The sequence below is a fragment of the Pinus tabuliformis genome, chromosome 7, assembly GCF_031772625.1.
Source record: "Pinus tabuliformis cultivar Carrire ecotype Pingquan chromosome 7, CPIR1, whole genome shotgun sequence".
Taxonomy (NCBI): Eukaryota; Viridiplantae; Streptophyta; class Pinopsida; order Pinales; family Pinaceae; genus Pinus; species Pinus tabuliformis.
Window position 1 is genome coordinate 771534653 of NC_142293.1, and position 18035 is coordinate 771552687.

An 18035-nucleotide genomic window follows, 5' to 3' on the forward strand; every position below is an offset into this window, starting at 1 on the left:
ATTTATATTTTGTAAATACTTGAACCCAGATTTGTGGCTACCTAGGGAAATTGTTCCCGCTCGTTAGATATGATGTCAGTGCATTTTGACCATCAGCTCCTAAAGTTTCATTGCCTACAGTTTTGAATGCAGTAAACGTTGATGTTTCTTATCAAAGACCAAACTTCAGAAAAACAGGACTTCAACTATCAGCAGCTGTGTAGTAAAGAACATGACTAGCTCACAACCTTCTCAGTCTGTACTCTTGGATTTTATCTGTATAACTTTGTTAGAAGCTCTCAAATGATATTAACAAGTTCCCCATCTTTGTCAAAGTCCAACCTCTTAGCTTGCTTAATTACAGCATCCTAGCATAATATCAATATACACCAGTAGATATTGTTCTTAAGCCTGACATTTGAGCTTGGCAATGCTAACTAAAAGATACAATTTGGCCAATGATACAGGCTAACAGGATTAACAGCAATTGGTATGAAATTCAGCTGTTCTACAATAAACAAGAACTGCAAAACTAAATAACAAATCCAGCTATTCCCATTTGGCAATGACTCAATACTTCGTGAAGATGTTTGTTCCCAACACATTCACTGAACATGATATTGGAATCCACAGTGATTCTCTGCAGCAGAAAATATAAAACCATGTTTTCCAAATTGGAGATGAAATGAACCTCTGAGAGTATCAGATAGCAGCAACCAATTAGCATTCCAACGCAACAGTCTGCACCTGGAATACAAGTCATACCACCAGTTACCCAGCATTTCATCATCAGGTGTCAAAAAGACCAGCAAATGTGCACCCCAAAAGAAGAGACGCCATTGTCAAAACAGAAAAAGAGAGATCTCTTTTAATTGCAAATTAATTTTTAAATAAACCAACATTTACATCTTTCATTAAATTCCAGTGTGAATGCAAGATATGACATATTCATAGTATTTTTGCAGTATGCATTTCCAATAATAAAGCATTTACAGGTTCATAACAAACTTCAGACAAAGTCTGAATGGTGGAGAAATCCTCACAGGAAAATCCATCCCAGTCAATTCAAGACATCAAATACTACCTGCACTTGAATAAATATATTCAAATCGTAAAATTTTGTTGGTGATGTACATTGTAGTTAATGCAAGCCCTTGTATTCATTAGTCAGAAACAATTTACTAAGCCAAAAGTCCCTAAGGTAGTCAACTTTTTAAAAATATTTGCATACTCCAAATGAAGGCATAGAATTTTCTCAAGATTTCAACAGCAACAGGAGGATACATGAGCAAAAGAGAGTCTCATTAAAATGATAATCATTTCATAATGACATTTTTGATAGATAGCAAAACGTATTCCCTTTCGTACCCTATTCTCCAACAGGAACTCGTCCTTGGTCCAATATCAAGGAATAGATCATATATAAATGGAAGAGAAACATTCTCAGTTGTATCTTACAACATAGATAACACTACATGCACCTAAACTGCTAATCAATATGAGCAAAAGAAAGAATGGACTACTGATTTCTTGAACAACCAAAACCTTCTTTAATTCAGTTGCAATCTCTAGCTGGATTGCAAGGAATTACATCAAAAAACGGAATAACTGTTTAAAAATTTGACTGCCACTTGTCTACAAGGAAATGTACATAGGTGTGCAGAAATAAATAAGATTAATGCACCAGAGAATTTGTACTTCAAATTAATGTATACTGATGCAATTCTTGTTAGCCTACCTCAAACATGTTATGATCAATACCAGAGCTGCTTACTCCATAGTTTGGACCATGAGTCCTATCATATTGAAGGATCCTAAGTTTCCCTTCCTGCATCAAAAAGAAAGAAGGATATTGCAACCATAAACTGGCAGTAAAATGAGCAAGAGATACATGGAATGACCGGAACTAGTTTACACAACAAACAATATAACTTGAAGGACTGTTTTTAACCTTTGTTCCATACACAAGGCCTCCTCCAACTAATGGGTGAAAACATGCTACATTAACCTCGTCTTCTGCACTAGGAAGCACTCTCACTAACTCCATATTTGAAACTTTGTAAATCTGCAAACTCACACAAGTAATAGTAGGATATTAGCATGTTAGATCTACAAGAAAAATTAATCACAAAATATCAAAAAAATCTCTGATGACAACTGGCATGTCTATGGAACATCAAAAATAGAAAAAGAAAATTAAGATAACGCTTCTGCATTAATAAGGACGCATGTCATGTTCGAAACTGCAGAAGAGTGGACAGTTAAGTTTCTCAAAATTAATATTAGGCTGAAGAGAAAAAGGCCACAAATATTTCTTGAGATTATTATCTATTGAAACATTTTCAACGCACTATTCCAGAAATGCAACTTCTACTTTTTTGAAGTTCAGGCCACCTTATTGTACAATGCTAGTGATGTTTATTCTTATATTCAATCTGAGTGGACATGGATAGAGTATATGTATGCTATCTCGCTTTATAGTCTTCTCATTCATTGTAAGTGGAACATATTATTCCAGCTATGTTTGGTTCCCATTTGCTACATCTCGAGAGCATCCTCAAGCTTATTTCTTAACTTCTCAAATATTGGTATTTAAGTGATTCTGCCTTTCAATATAAGAGATACCATTACTTGGCTCTTTGTTCCTCTCAACAACTCGCTTATCAGTCCTATTTGGATCTAACTATGCGTAGACAATGCTACAACCTCCTGGCCTCTGTATCTTTGCAATCAATGAACATTTTGATAGACTATCTCCTCTATTGATATTCTTCAAATGCTCCACCTCACCTTCCTCCACTTAAAGGAGAAATAAAAATTGTGATCAAGGGACATTCATCAATAATTCACTTTCCTAAATTGCATGAAACTTGGACAAAGGTATGGTTTCTGAAACAAGGGCAGCATGGAAACATGACCCCCACTCAGGAAACAACGTTTATAAACATAAAATATAGATTGTTTTTAAGGGGGCCATCTTCCGAGCTTTCTCAGTTGTAAGGCCTCACCTTGCTTGGTGGGTTAGGTCTGGTGATAGGGTACAAACAGGTAAAGATGCTATTGCTGAGTGCAAAAGGAATATCTTCCTTCCAGATGACTTGGTACAGTCTTTACAGAAGAGGACGATTTGAACATTAAATGAGATTTTGAAGGACTCAACCACTATATGGCAGCAAGGCTGGCTCACAGTGGCGGATTTACATTTGGAGGAGACTTGGCATGCCCATTGGGCTCAATTCATTGCTCAATTATTCCTTGCACTAATTCATAGAGGGGTCGGAGAGGATGAGATGGTCTGGGTCTATAATTCAGCAGGGGACACTTATACTGCAAATCTAGGATATCAGTCTTTGAAAGCTTATGAGCAGGTGATGAGTAAACAGTGGTATAAAAAGAGTGTGGAAAGCTAAAGCGCCATTAAAAAGCATTCTGTTATTCTGATTGATTGTACAAGATCGAGCCTTAACCTGGTCTAGGATGATCCGTAGGGGATTTGAGGGCCTGGGGCTTTGCTCATAATGCCATTCGGATGAGGAAGATCCTGCACATCTTTTTGTAAATTGCCCTTACACATGTGAAGTCTCGCAGCAGGTAGAACTACGGTTAAATCTGTCTTCCATGTGGGATCACTTGATGTCAAAGAGTGCTATAAATCCTGGCGGACTCTGAAAATACTTTGGGCAGTCCCTTTGGTCATCACATGGGGGAGTTGAAGGGACAGTGCTGCAGGGTCAGTTTAGTTTTATCAATCTCTGAGCTTCACAATTTTCAGGGGAAAGCTAATATTGGGACCAGCACAAATAATATGGATGAATTTAGTGCTTTGTTCTCATTACTTAAATTTGCAGTTTCTAAGGATATCAGAAAGATATATATCGTTGGGGACTCTGCCCTACTACAAACCCTCACTGAATCTAAACGAAGAATCTGGAGCTGGCCCGAAATCCCTGAAGCATACACTATTCTGAGCAGATTTTAGGGTCCTGAAATCTCGCTACCCTCCCTGAGGCAACTTGCATTCCAGTTCCTGAGTTTTCTGTAGCATTGCAGATAGTCCTTATAGCAGGATAAGAGTTTTCTGAAGCTGGTTAGGCAGTTTATTATGGTTAGAATCACATAAATAGTTAGTATAATTCAGATCAGTTGTTAGGAAATGTGATCGGCAGACTAGCCCTGTTCAGAATTGGATTTGAAATGTTTGGACTTGTTCTGGAACTGGTTAAATTTATACTGGACAGTTGAACTTAGGTTACATTAATACTGTTAAATTGTTGGTTGATTGAACTACAGCCTTGCATTGTTTGGTTCCTGTGTTGTTGAAGGAATAGTATCAATTGCTGAAGGTTACATTTATACTGGAACAGCGTGTATCATTTTCTGAACAGAAAAACAAACAAAAAAATAAAAATTGTTAAAACCCTAGTTGTCTAAGAAACCCTAGGGCAAAAATTTCCCTAGATTATTACATCATTAAACATGAATCTGAAGAAAGGAGAAATAAGAGAATCCACGTGATCAGTAGAAGCAGTAAAACAAGAAGTGCTTGAATTCATGAATAGAGAAGAGCAGAAAACCAGCTCTCCAAAACTCTGAACTCAGAAATCAAGCCATCACCCATGCAGATCGAGATTCTTGATAAATGGGAACCACAAGCCTTCGAAGGAATGAGGAAGGAAGAAAACATAATTGGCAATTATTTCAAGTATGTCAATTGACTGATAATTATGGGATGTGTTATTGTGATATAGGCTCAAGCCCGATATCATGGGAACACTATTGCTCACCAAACAAAAAAGAGAAGTTGTCATCTGTGCAGATACAGGTAACCTAGTCCGAAGACCCTGGATGGGTTGGACAAAGATCCTTTTCAAGAAATTTATGCCAAGGGAAGATTGGAACTATTACCACTCAAACTAGCAGGGGTCCTAGGAGGGGATCCTAAAAGGGAAACTACTAGGTCAAGGGCAACAATGGAGCGATAGCCCACTGTCACCTCAGTTATGGCTCCCTGCTCTTTACGGACTTTCACCGATGGGAGGAGACCCGGTATAATAAGGATCACGGGGATGAATGGATCAATGATAGGATGAAAGGTGATCCTAGAAGCCTATTCACAAGAGAGGCTCAGATATATGGCTTGCTTGCTTGGAAAGCAAGATGAAGGGCTCTCTAGGAAGGGCTTAGGGGAGTTCTAAGAGCTAGGGTTAGAGTATATGACTTGTCAAGAAGATTCTTAGCTCCTAAAATCCTTGTGGAAACTTGGATTCCAAGTGGTCTTTGTGGAATTATCTTCAAAGGTTGTGGGACCACACGGGACCAAGTGGACCCAAAATTAGGTCAAAGGGATGGAATTGATCAACCAAGGGTGTGCTTGACCTAATTGAGGGGGAGAAAGGGATTAAAGGAGAAATTTTCTTTGAATTTGATGCAATAATCCCAATGAGGTCACTAGCCAAGGGAAACCTAGGGCAAGAAACAATCCTCAAGATAGGGCTTGCAATATCTTGAGATCCCACCATCGGATTTGCTTCAAATTTGGAGGGCCTCTAGAGCAAACCCTAGCGTAGTTGTGGACGAAAAATCTAAGTGTTTGGATGGCTAGATTGTGAGATAATTGATGCCCTAGGTGACCTATGTAGGCTAGGCCTAGAAAGAAAGAGAGAAGGTGAGAAAAATATGCTTTAAGGTGATCACCTATGGTGGACCAGTGCCTAATCCTTTGGGGAGATTGGAGTCAAGAATGATTATGAATTTGGATTTGATTTTCTAGGTCAAGGAGGCCTTAAAGATAGCTTCGCTTAGCATTAGGGCAAAAGAAAAGCAACTTCAAAGACTTTATACTTCGTTTTGCAAAATAGATGGCTTATCAAGATAAATTTCAACAATGAAATATCCCTAGGAACATTCATTCATTATACATGGCCCATACATGAAGTTGCACTATCTAGAAACAAAATTTCCACAACTTCGCAATAATGGATGCAGTAATTAAGCCCTAGTATAGCGAAATTCCTAGCAACAATGTATGTGACAAAAATAAAGAAAGAATAGCATTAAATTGCACTTACATGTATAAGAATATATCCACCATCCAAAATTTGCCAATCAAGAAGCTCCAAGACATGAGAAAAATAATCCAAACATCAAAATTCATTCCATGCTCCAAAATTTCGTCCTCCCAGAAGAATAGCGAAGTTCTCTAAAGAGATACAAGTCCAAAACCAAGTGATGATGATGAAATGAATCATCTCACTTGTATTTATACATGTCCAAATGAATTTGATTTGCCTAATGAGGCCTAATTGAGCCCCTAAAATAAAATAATGTGCAAAATAACAATCTTTTGGTGACAAGCCCACCAAACTAGCTCAAAATCAAAAGAGTAAGCCTCTCAAGAGGTCGAATGATCAATAATACATGTCATTGGGCCTTAGAGGAGGCCTAATGAAGTCCATAGGTGCCATAATGTGAAATAGGACTCCCAAAAGCAGTGGACAAGGGGTTGGCCCCTTGTTCTCCAAATAATAAACCTGTGGTGCTCCCAAATGGGTGTGGGGGCACACAAGTGTCCTCATGGGTCTCCAAACATATCGAAGATGCCTGCAGACCATCTGCAAGGGCTCAGATGATGGTAAAAGTGATGCCACATCATCATACAGGTCCTGGGTCATTTGACAAATGCGTATGTAACTATGGGGCCAAGTAAGCATGGTGAACCAGATGCATCTTCCTTGTCCCATAGGTGAACCACGAGCAATCTCTAAATGACTTTGGGGATCCATGGAATGTTGTCTGCTGCTGTGGAAGCCATGGCTCTCTACACACACCCTACATGTTCTAATGCAACCCTTTGGACGGTTAGGACCTCGTATAGGGAGACCAAACCCAAGATGGAGACCATTTGTAATCCTGCATAAGATCCGATACAACCCCTTGCCTTCCAGTACACCAAGTCATTAAAGAAATCAAGTTAAAGAGTTTACAAACCATGGACAACAGGTGGGCACTTCATAATGGCATGCCCTTCCATAGTGGGCTTTGGCATGTGCTAATGTCTCCAAGCTCCAAGGGGGGTTAACCAAGTACCCTATTAGGTGGTTTCTACTTTTAAAGGGGGTAGTATGTCCTTGGTACATCCTTCAAATGGTGGTGGCATGTGATAAAGTGATGGAACGGAGTAGGGGATGAAAGGGGCAATCCTGGGTCACATGCCAAGGTACAAGGGTAGCTAATAAAGGGAAGCCCACACTTGGGTAAATAATGTATAGGAGGGAGCAATCGTGGTACATGAGTTGCCCCAACCTTGATTTTTCCACCCTTCTTCATATTCCTTTTGCCTTTTATGATTTTTCTTTGGTTAACTACTCGGGGCTCAAGGAATGAGAGTATGATGTGTAAAGTATAGCAATGGGTACCCCCTTGAGGTAGGGTGATTCATTGCCCACCAGGGGTTAGGACAATCATGGGTTCCTGGATGATAGAGGAGGCTCATCTAGGGCCTATAGGAACCAGGGTGATGGCTATGGGAATGGGGTAGAGCTCATGCATTGGTTTTTGCCCACATGCTAAATGTGTTTTTCCCGGCCATATTTTGCATTTTGTGGTACATTTACCTATTGAATGTGGCCAATTATGCTTTTTATTTTCTTTTTAGCTGCATCAACCTCCGAGCATTGTTTCAGGCCCGACCCAAGGTGTGGACAAAGGGGAGGGGAAGGCTAACCTTTTTTGGACCTAGTGGAGGAATGTGGACCCAGGTGGGAGGAATGATGAATGGTGTTATAATGAGCGAAAGGGGAGTGATATATGTGGGTGAGGGAACGGGACCACGCAACCAAAATCAAGATTTCCCACGTAGTACCATCCCTAAAGCCCAAAGGTCAATAAGAGAGATCCCACAAGCCTAGGGTCCAAGGTTAACATCCAAAGAGGTCTAGGGGGCAAGAGCACAGACCTAGCCCACTATTTCCGCCAAATCCCCCAATTAATCCATGCCTAAAAGTTTCCATGATAAGTAAACTACAATACTCAATTACCAAATGACAAGGCATGCCTTTAGGTTTGGGAGGCACACCTTCAAACATACGATCATGACAGATGGGTGAGGGACCACATGGTTGGCTCAAGTGGCGAAGAAATGGCACAATGAGCTAGTTGGTAGCTGCAAGGGTTTGTTGGTTGTCAGCTGAGGACCATCTTGGTGAAAACATTTCTCCTAGGAATATCACCCACAAAATGGTATGTAACAGGAACCTAGGATCACAATTAATTTTGAATTTACAAAATGAATTACTAAAGCAGCCCAATCAAGATTATGGATCAAATTTAAATTCAAATTTGTAAAGACAAAATGTTCCAAATTAGATCCACCAGAACAAGTCATATTTGAAAAAGCCCTCAAAAACCAAAAGAATCATGTGATTGGCATAGTCGGGGAAGAGATCCAGCTAACACTCAAGGTAAAGACATCATATCAAGGAGAATATATGTTGCCGCAAGGACACCCACTAATGGTTGGGTCAGTGGTAGAAAGGTGCCTTGACGACTATTTTCTCCCTTTACCAGGCCGATACCTGTCAAATGAAGAGATGTCACAGAAAGAGCTCCATAATTTAGAAAATCAGATGGATTGCTAATGATTTGACAGAATCTACTAAATCACTCCATTGATGGTGCACTCACTCGACGTCTAGTCTTGTTTGGATCACTCTATGGGTGGAATACTCACTCCACTTTGTATGGAATCGTCAGTGTCTAGCCTTGTTTGGATCGCTTTATGGGTGGCATACTCACTCCACTTTGTAAGGAATGGTCAGTGTCTGTGTCCAATTCAGGGCCCCATATGTCGAAAGGCCTTTAAGGGACGAGATAACAGAAGCAGTCCACTCCTGACCCAAATCTTAGTACAACTAGCATGTCATGAACTTTTACCTGTAAGTAGTTGTCATACTTATCGGGAAGACCAGCTAGAATCCTACAAATAATGGGCAAGGCTCTCATTCTTACCATCGAGAGTTGGAGTCGCGTCTCAGTCTGTGAATACTCTTTTCCTGCACTGTCTGCGATCTGGAAGATCATAAAAGGTTCGGCCTATCTGTCTAAATAGAGTCTCAAGAGAGTTTGTGTATGCTCTCACTTTACGCTCATATGTGATCTTGGTGATCAAAAACAAGCCTGAATGATATTTGAGTGTTTGTAATAGAGATTGGAGTTTGAATTGGAGTCTAAAGTTTGTAGTTGAACTTCATACCACTTTACACCACAAGTCTTCATACCACTTTACACTGCAACTAAGATTCATTCAGACAACCAAAAACTCAACTTCTTAGCCTCTCAGGTCAAAGTTGACCGTTTACACAAAATTCTTACAAAATATTTGAGTCCCTTTTGTTCATCCAGATTCCAGATTATTTACGATGCCGACAACAATAGACAATTGGTCTTAGATTCTCATTTGGCTGGTTCAAACTTCAAAGTGTGTTCTTGTCAAATGTAAGTTGTAATGACCTCCATATCCTTCAAGAAGAAACTATTTGCATAATATGATAATATGCTTTCCTTAGCAGGTAGAGATTGAAGAGCAATTATTTTCAGGGTGTACGCAATTTACTATGTTATTCAAGGCAGATTGTATTGTCCTTTAAGATTCTAATGGGTCATTACCTATCTTGTTTAGTTATTCCAACCAGATCATTAAATCATACTTCCAACCTATTTCTACTAGAAGGAATATCAAGCCCCTTGGAACCACTCTTGATATTGGCATTGTTGAGAAATGTAATTAGTATCGGTCTTCATAATTATTGTCTAGCTCATAACATGATGTAATTCTTATGTAATTGTCAAAAGAAAGAAAAAGAAAAAATATTTTAATAAGTATGGGTTTCAGGCTATATTTATTATGATTATAGGTCAAGCACCCACTGAGTGCTTCTAGGATTGAGTCATGTGTCATTGTCCTTGTCATTATTTTCTAGACCCTTCTTGGGCTTCTTATGTCAAGAAAGAAAAAATATTTTTATGTATATTAGTCATGTAAAACTCCTCCACCAAGTCAGCCTCAAAAAACTATCAAGTCGACCTCATAAGGGAGCTTTAAATCACTATATATAGAAGTGCATTCGACCTATTGTGATCCATCCATCCAAGTGATTCAATATGAAATTCCAAGAGCAAAAGAAGATGTGCGAATAGCATAGAAAAGAGGTAGAACTAGAGCAAAATAAGGAGAGACACTAGTCAATTAAAAGGAGGATCCAAATTTCTATGTTTTTTTGTCACACATGCGAGCTAGGGTTCCTACAAGTCCAAACTATTGCAGGCCGAAGTTCAGGAGTTGCAGAGAGGGTCGAGACCCTTGTTGATTTGCTTTGAAAGACATGTCTTGTGTTGATTCGTGGAGAACTTGACTATAGATTGATCAATCTTCTTGGGAGGCTGACTTGGTGGATTGGAGGAAGATTTGTTGTTGTCTAGAGGTCTTGGTTGTCTCATTTGATTTGGTTCTTGAGGAATAAATAAGAAATTTTGTTGGGTTTTCCCCTAGAAGAGGAGTTTTTCCCTGGATGAGTACCTACATCTTGTGTTCTTGTCTTTGTGATCTTCATAGCTCTGGTAAGTGTCTTGGTGATAAGAACTTAATAATAGAAGAAGAAGTAATATGAAATCACAAGAAATTGTCATGTTAAAGAGAAATCAAATTAAAGAAATCTAATAAGCTGCCCTAAGGAATTCTCAACATGGGATCAGAGCTAAGGGCAGTGTTATAAAAGGCAGTTAGAGGATCACAACTTGGAAGGTAATGAGACTACTTGCATTAGTCCTCAAGGCCGAGTTCCTAGGAGGAAAAACCGAATTAGGAAAGAGCACATTTTTGGGCTTGTTAATAAGTCAAAACCTATGTAATTAGGCCGCAGGCCTGAACTTATAGTCTGAAGCAGTAAGAGGAGCCGAGAAGCAACGTTTTAAAGACCCAAAAGGCTAGACCATAAGCCTATTCAAGGTCGAGTTTTCTTGTGAAGAAGATCAAAATTCTAAGCATAAATCTAAGGGTCTGAAATTACCACCGAGATCTGAAGTTACCGAGTTCTGTGCAATATTAGGGTGACCAAATCAAAGTTTAAGTGGACTAAGAAGTAGTCCTAATAGCGAACAAAGAGAAGAACCAAGACAAATATACAAAGGTATAGTTTCAAGCCCCAACGAAGGAAGTTCTCTAAGGTTTATTTCATTGGTTGATGAAGCCCTAATCAAAGGGTCATACTCATAATTATACAAGTCTTTGACAAGACCTATAACAGCCTCTCCATCACACGAGTTGTGTCACCTTGAAGGAAAATGTAGTCTACATCTATTGAAGGAGAACTAGATATGTTTGAGAAACAATTTTTGTGCTTATTGGAAGCCCTAGTTTAAGGGACAAGTTTGTAAAAGAATGCTATAGGAATCTCAAAGACACTGAAAGAAGTCTTTTATGCATTGTCTATCATTGAGCAAGCCTAGTATCTTTGTCTCAAAAGGAGAACTAATCTACAACAGTAAGAAGAGCCTGTAATCCTATCACCTTGAAAGCTATTACTACAAACAATGATAGAAGATGCATCAAGCATATTACACCAACCTGTGGAAGGAGCCTTGAAGATCTTATCAAAGTCAAGAAAAGTTGTTGCTATAGTTAAGTCACCTTGTGAAGAGCATCTTTAAGGCAACACTGAAAGAGGTATAAGTTGGGAAGTAGTCACTTTCAAGAAAGGGAAAGGTAAGGCATTAAGTCACCTTGTGAAAAGCATCTTTAGGGCAACATTGAAAGAGGTATAAGTTGGGAAGCAGTCACTTTCAAGAAAAAGAAAGGAAAGGCTACTCTAAGGTACATATAACATAACATGTTCATTTTGAGTTTTTGTTTAAAGGTCTATATATAAATATGCATCAGGGTTTTGCTATATGTTTTAAGTCTAGGGTATGTAGTCTTATATTTGTTGAAGGTTTTTGAATCTAGGATTATAAACCTTAGATGGATATTAAATTAGAGATCCCTATTCAAAATAAGACCCTAACACTTTTTTATTTTGTTCCCTCATAGAAACCCTAGCCTTTTGGTCTCTAGGGTTTGTAGGTAGTCCCTAGTGAGGGTAGAATTGGATTTGAGATTCAAAATCTAGAGTTTATGTTTCGAAAGGTAACATCATGAGACTTAGGGTTTGGATATAGAAACCCTAAGAATTCTCCCTCTGTAAAGATTCCACAAATTAATGAAATTATCTTCATGCTTTCGTACTTGTATATTTTGCTTGGTGGTACTTGTTAGTAAATGTTCCATGTACTTAATAAGATAGATATGTTGATCTTATGAAGAGTATGATGAATAAAGTCTTGGTAATCAAGTTAGATCCTTCAGCACTCTAATAAAAGTAAACTCATATGGAGATGGACAATGAAGATGTTGTCATGAAAAGAGGGAGCCCTTTCAAATTTTATAGAAGAAGCAACTCAAGGTATGTTTAAAATTCTAAGATTTGTACCATGTCCCCATCATATGAGTAGGTACGATCATTTTGTCTCTCAAATCTATTTATGGTATAACTTTCTCATGTCTAAGGTTTTGCTATAGAACCGTAAAGATTCTTTTGTTAAGGTGTTTAGATTATATCAACCCTTGTAATAACTATCTTTTGCTATTTATTCATTTTTGGTGAAACCCTATCCTTTTGATTTTTTAGGGTTTGTTAGGGCATATGTTAAAATTGGAAAATAGGGCCAAACTCCACCTTGGACAGCTCATATGATGGAGATGATATTTTTATTGGATTCCTCTTTCCGAGAGGTGCGGGATTGATCTTAAAATCATCTCATTTTGACAAGTATAAATGGAATTATGAATTTATTTCTTCTATGGACAAATTGTTAAGGTCAGCCAAAAGTCTAATGTAGGCTCATGAAGCCCAACAGATGTGTCTCTTCACCCTCAACATTGTGTATATATAGAAGAGTCATTTTCCTCATTTGGTCACTCATCATCACACATCTTTCTCTCTCTACATCTGATTGGGTCGTACAATATTACAGGCAAGCCTGTTCTTCTCCACACGTGCGAAGGTTTGATTGGGATTTAAGTTCTTTGCGTTGACCGAGTTGCAGCTCGCTTTGACTAGCGTTGACTTGGCAGTGCTTGACTGCGTTTTTTGTGGGAAATTCTCTATTTGGGCAAGCTGCATTTAAGGCACAGAAATCGAGATTTTCTTAGAAGGTTGACCAGCATTGACTGCAACCCTTTGAGAAGTTCACTGTGCATTGACCAAGTTTGACCAGATTTTTCAAGATAGTTTTGGGTTGATTTGGACTATCTTTGGAGGTCGAGTTGATTGGTTTTGACTAAGCTAAATTGGAGGAGAATTTTTGTTGGTTTGACCAGCATTGACTTTCTGGTTAGGGCATCCCATTGACTACAGTTTGACTGGACATTTTTTACAATGTTTAGGCAAGTAAAATTTGTATATTGTACTCTCTCTGCTGAACTTTTGAAGAATAATAAGAAGATTTGATCGAAGGGTTTTCCCCACATTGGGGTTTTTCCCTGACATCAGCCAAATATTGTGTCCTCTTATCTTGGCTTGTCTTCCGCTTATTGTTTATGTTCTATCTACATTTACTATCAATGTTAATGTGATTGCTAATCTAGAAATTGATATTGAGCTAATAAGAAAAATTGAAGTAAATCGCTCTAAAGCATAGAACATACCATTGTTATCTAAAATTAACAGCATATGATAAAAACCCTAGTTTTTTAGGGTTTGATGATATTATCTAGTGTTTATGATAAAAACCCTAGTAAAAGTTGAAATAAGATTCTAGGACTTGAAAGAGAAACCCTAAATGCTTTCATTATGGCTGAAACCCTAACATGATTTAATTGTTGGATATCTCAGTTTTGACAAAACCCTAGCAAAGGTTGTTGTAAGAGTCTAGGGCATAAAATCACTTGGCCGACTTTTGATTTTGATCCTTTGCTGAGGAAGTATGTAAGAACTCATTTTATCAATGAAGATTCTCTATTTTTTCGTCTGAACAAAAAAAAAGTCTAGGGCATAAAAGTATAACCTTAGGTGTAAATGCTTCTGTACAAGGTTTAGGTTTTCAATATCCAAGGTTTATTTTCTTGTTTGAAGATTTTGATAACCGTAGATGCTCTCATTGATAAAGTTAATGCTCTTGTATATTTGTACTTGGTTGTAATTGTTGATAAGATTTGCAGATACATAGTTTGTAGAAGGTTGTAAAAAGGTATGCCTACCTCATACTTGATGACCTTGTGATGATATTGAGCATGATGAAAAGAGGGAGTTATAAGAACCTTGATAACATTGAAGATTACATTAATGTTTGAAAGATAACCTTGTTGCCATATGAAGATAAAGAATGAAGTACTGGAAGGTCGAAGTTCTCTGATGATACGATGATGAAAAATAAAATAAAAACATGTGTTGCTGGAAGAATAAAGTTGTTGATAAAATTATCCCCCTATTTAAGAAAGAGCTTGGATGAAGGAAAGTGTATATCCTCCATAATTGAGAGGGAGGACATGATGTGTCAGCCATACGTATAGTAAGGAGAAAATGAGATCGGAGAATAGCTAAGGCATTGCTGGTATTGATGTATTGAGAAAAAGATTCGGTTGTCGAGCAGGATGCTGAGTTTGGTTTTGCTGGTGAAGTTGGAGAATGAAGCTTTTGTCGAGATTTGTTTGGATATTGTGATTACCTAAGCAGCATTAGAATGGTTCAGGATCCCGAAGATTGTGCTAGCATATTGATAATAAGAACCAATATATTGGAAGTGATTGGGGTCATGAGGCTACAGTATGTTCAGATGGATGAACAAGTAGTTGATGTGTTGATCTCTCCCTGAGAAGTTTGTATATTTTAGAAGCATGCTTGGATTGGTGGATATCTCTGATTTGGTTGAGAGGGAGAGATAAGTACCATAAGTTGCCTGTATGATGGTACTTGGGAGGACATCTTGGCCTGGTTGGTGTTGAGATCTCAATTATAATTTGGCCTTGATGATGTCTAGATCCCAGTGTGGGAGGGTATCTTGGTCTTATGGAGCTTTGTTTTAGTGTTTGACCTTGATGATACCTAGATCCCTGTGAGGGTTGGTGTCTTGGCATGGAGGCCTAGATGGTATCTATATCCAGTTGGATTGATACCAAGGTTGTAGCCTGATGGTACCTATAGTGGCAAGTTGCCTTGATGACACCTTAGTCCTTGTTGGGAGGATACCTTGGCAGTTTTGGTATCCCTAGCATTGCATATGTTGTTGTACTCTTCTTCGAACATTTCAAATTGAGGTCAACCTTGTATCAGTTGAACAATTATGAATACCCCCCAAGTTAAGAGGGAGTGTTGAGAAATGTAACTAGTATCAGTCTTCATAATTGTTGTCTAGATCATAACATGATGTAAGTCTTATGCATTTGTCAAAAGAAAGAAAAAGAAAAATGTATTGTAAAAGAAAAACTTATTTTTATAAGCATGGGTTTCATGCTATATCTATTATTTATTATGATTATAGGTCAAGCACCCATTGAGTGCTTCTAGGATTGAGCCATGTGTCATTGCCCTTGTCGTTATGTTCTAGACCCTTCTTGGGCTTCTTATGTCAAGAACAAAAAATTGTTTTCATGTATATTAGTCATGTAAAACTCCTCCACCAAGTTGGCCTCAAAAAAGAGAGACACTCGTCAAGAAAAAGGAGCCTAATTTCCCTGTTTTTCTATCACATGTGCGAGCTAGGGTTACTACAGGTCTGAACTATTGCAGGTCAAAGTTCAGGAGTTGCAGAGAGGGTCGAAACCCTTGTTAATTTGCTTTGAAAGAGTTGTCATGTATTAATTCGTGGAGAACTTGAATATAGATTGATCAATCTTCTTGGGAGGCTGACTTGGTGGATTGGAGGAAGATTTGTTGTTGTCTAGAGGTCTTGGTTGTCTCATTTGATTTGGTTCTTGAAGAAGAGAAAATAATTCTTGTCGAGTTTTCTCCAAGAAGAGGGGTTTTGCACCCGCTGAGCACCTACATCTTGTGTTCTTGTCTTCGTGATCTTCATAGTTTTGGTAATTGTCTTGCTGATAAGAACTTAATAATAGAAGAAGTAATAAGATATTACAAGAAATTGTCATGTTAAAGAGAACTCAAATTAAAGAAACCCTAATAAGTTGCCCTAAGGATTTCTCAATAGGCATAAATAGTAGTAGAGAAATTAAACAGTGTCCCAACATCCAAAATATTCAGATACGTACCTGCATTCTTAGATCCAATACCAAACATGGAGTGTCGGCAATCCCAACACCCACCTACACCCCACCTTCCCCCGCCCTTGCTTCCCATTTCTAGCGTAGATGTTGAAGCAAAGACAATATCATTAGCTTCTTTACTTCCTGTAGGAGATTAACAGCCTTGGATAGTACAGGATCTTCTTCTACTCTCCCTTCCCACAAGGACAATTGTACCACCACCTCTCAACGCAGGCCACTCTTAATCAAAGTCCTCAATCATTATTGGGGTGACAATATAGTGGCTAACAAAACTGTGTTTTCCCCTTTGATGATGATGATTAAGGGCTTCCCCCCATCTTCCCCAATATATAATGGTTAACAGCACTGCATATTCCCCTTTGATGATGATGATGATTAAGGGCTTCCCCCCATCTTTTCAACTCCTTGTTTGGTTACTCCTCATCTGCAAGAGTAGCTCACTTCCCTTTGTCGTATCTCACAAGAATTGTATTCTTATAGATAGTGCCATGTAATCTTTTAGGTTTATCTTTTGTTCTTGGTAAACCACCCCCTTTTAATGGTTTTCTTTGATTAAGGATGTCTCAAGCATGTGTTTTGTTGTTATTATTGTGTATTATACTTTGCAGTCACATTGACCTATTTTGGTCAATCCACAAAAAGGCTAAGACAATGTAGTAAACAACCTACGGATGTTAAAGGCACCAGGATTGTTCTTCCAAAATATTCTAAACGACTTATGGTATATATTGATCGTAAGACAGAGGCAGTGGAATAACTATTGGGAGATAGTACAAATAGACTAAAGATGCAGTATTAGGAAAGTGTCATATCAGAACTTTGTTGTGTGATATTTGAGTATTCTTTAATTTCTTTTGCAAATGGAAGCACCTATTATTATGTTCGGGAAACGGAAATACAATATAGATTATCAATACAAGTCAATGTCCCAATATTAAGTAACCATACAAAACTTTTAAAAGAGCATGCCAAAATGAAAATTGCATCACAGTAAGTCAAAGTGAAGTCATGCATGAATACTAAATCCCCTCAAATGCAAATGGGAGAATTGTGATAAGCTTATGTTGGATGTTTTACATCCTTTGTTTTGCATCCCAGAATACAAAATTGGAGTAACTTGAGGATAAGCAAGGGTTGTGACAAGTTTACCTTCTGCCATACCAAATATATTCAAACAAAAGAATCTGTAAATATGAACATAAAGGCTAAAGATTGTCAAACCTCCAAAATTGTGTAGATAGGAATTGTGACTGTTCCATCAACGACGATACTTCTTAAGAGAGAATTGTGGCGGCGTCCATAAGCCAGCAGGATGTGTGCAGATGTTGGTGAAAACTGTTACATCACGAACAATTAATCAGCATTGAATTCAAAACATTGCATATAGGTGAAAATACCACCCAAAGCTCACTACATAAATTAAAAATGCAATAATTGAAAAAAATTATGAATGCAAACAAAAAAAACACATTCAAAGTCCAGCATCAAAAATCACCATATTAGCTTCTACACCCCACTTTTTAAAAACAAACCCATTCTGGTGCTCTTTTCTTTTTTTGTTTGGGAGGGGCACACTTTTCATAGCTAAGATGGAGTACTATTGGATGTCTGGTGCCTCAACCAAGGATGGAAAAATTTTGTGCAAATAGACTATCAGTACGTATTTCAGTATTTTAAACTGGGTTATAAACTGTGTAATTTGTTATAGTAAGCTTATAACTGGGGCCCAGACCATATTATGTAA

The 18035-nt window shown here is 38.1% G+C and overlaps 1 protein-coding gene across 1 annotated transcript in view; it reads right to left on the reverse strand.

Moving 5' to 3' along the window:
- Positions 1–237: 237 nt before the first annotated feature.
- LOC149249855 (uncharacterized) overlaps positions 238–18035 on the reverse strand; it is a 50658-nt gene continuing 32860 nt past the window's right edge. Inside the window, exons 13-16 of the mRNA XM_089453503.1 lie at positions 17513–17626; positions 1931–2044; positions 1718–1807; positions 238–726 (exon numbers count right to left, since the gene is read on the reverse strand). Coding sequence (XP_089309629.1) covers positions 700–726; positions 1718–1807; positions 1931–2044; positions 17513–17626 — 345 coding nt within the window. The 3' untranslated portion in view covers positions 238–699. The remainder of the gene's footprint in view (positions 727–1717; positions 1808–1930; positions 2045–17512; positions 17627–18035) is intronic.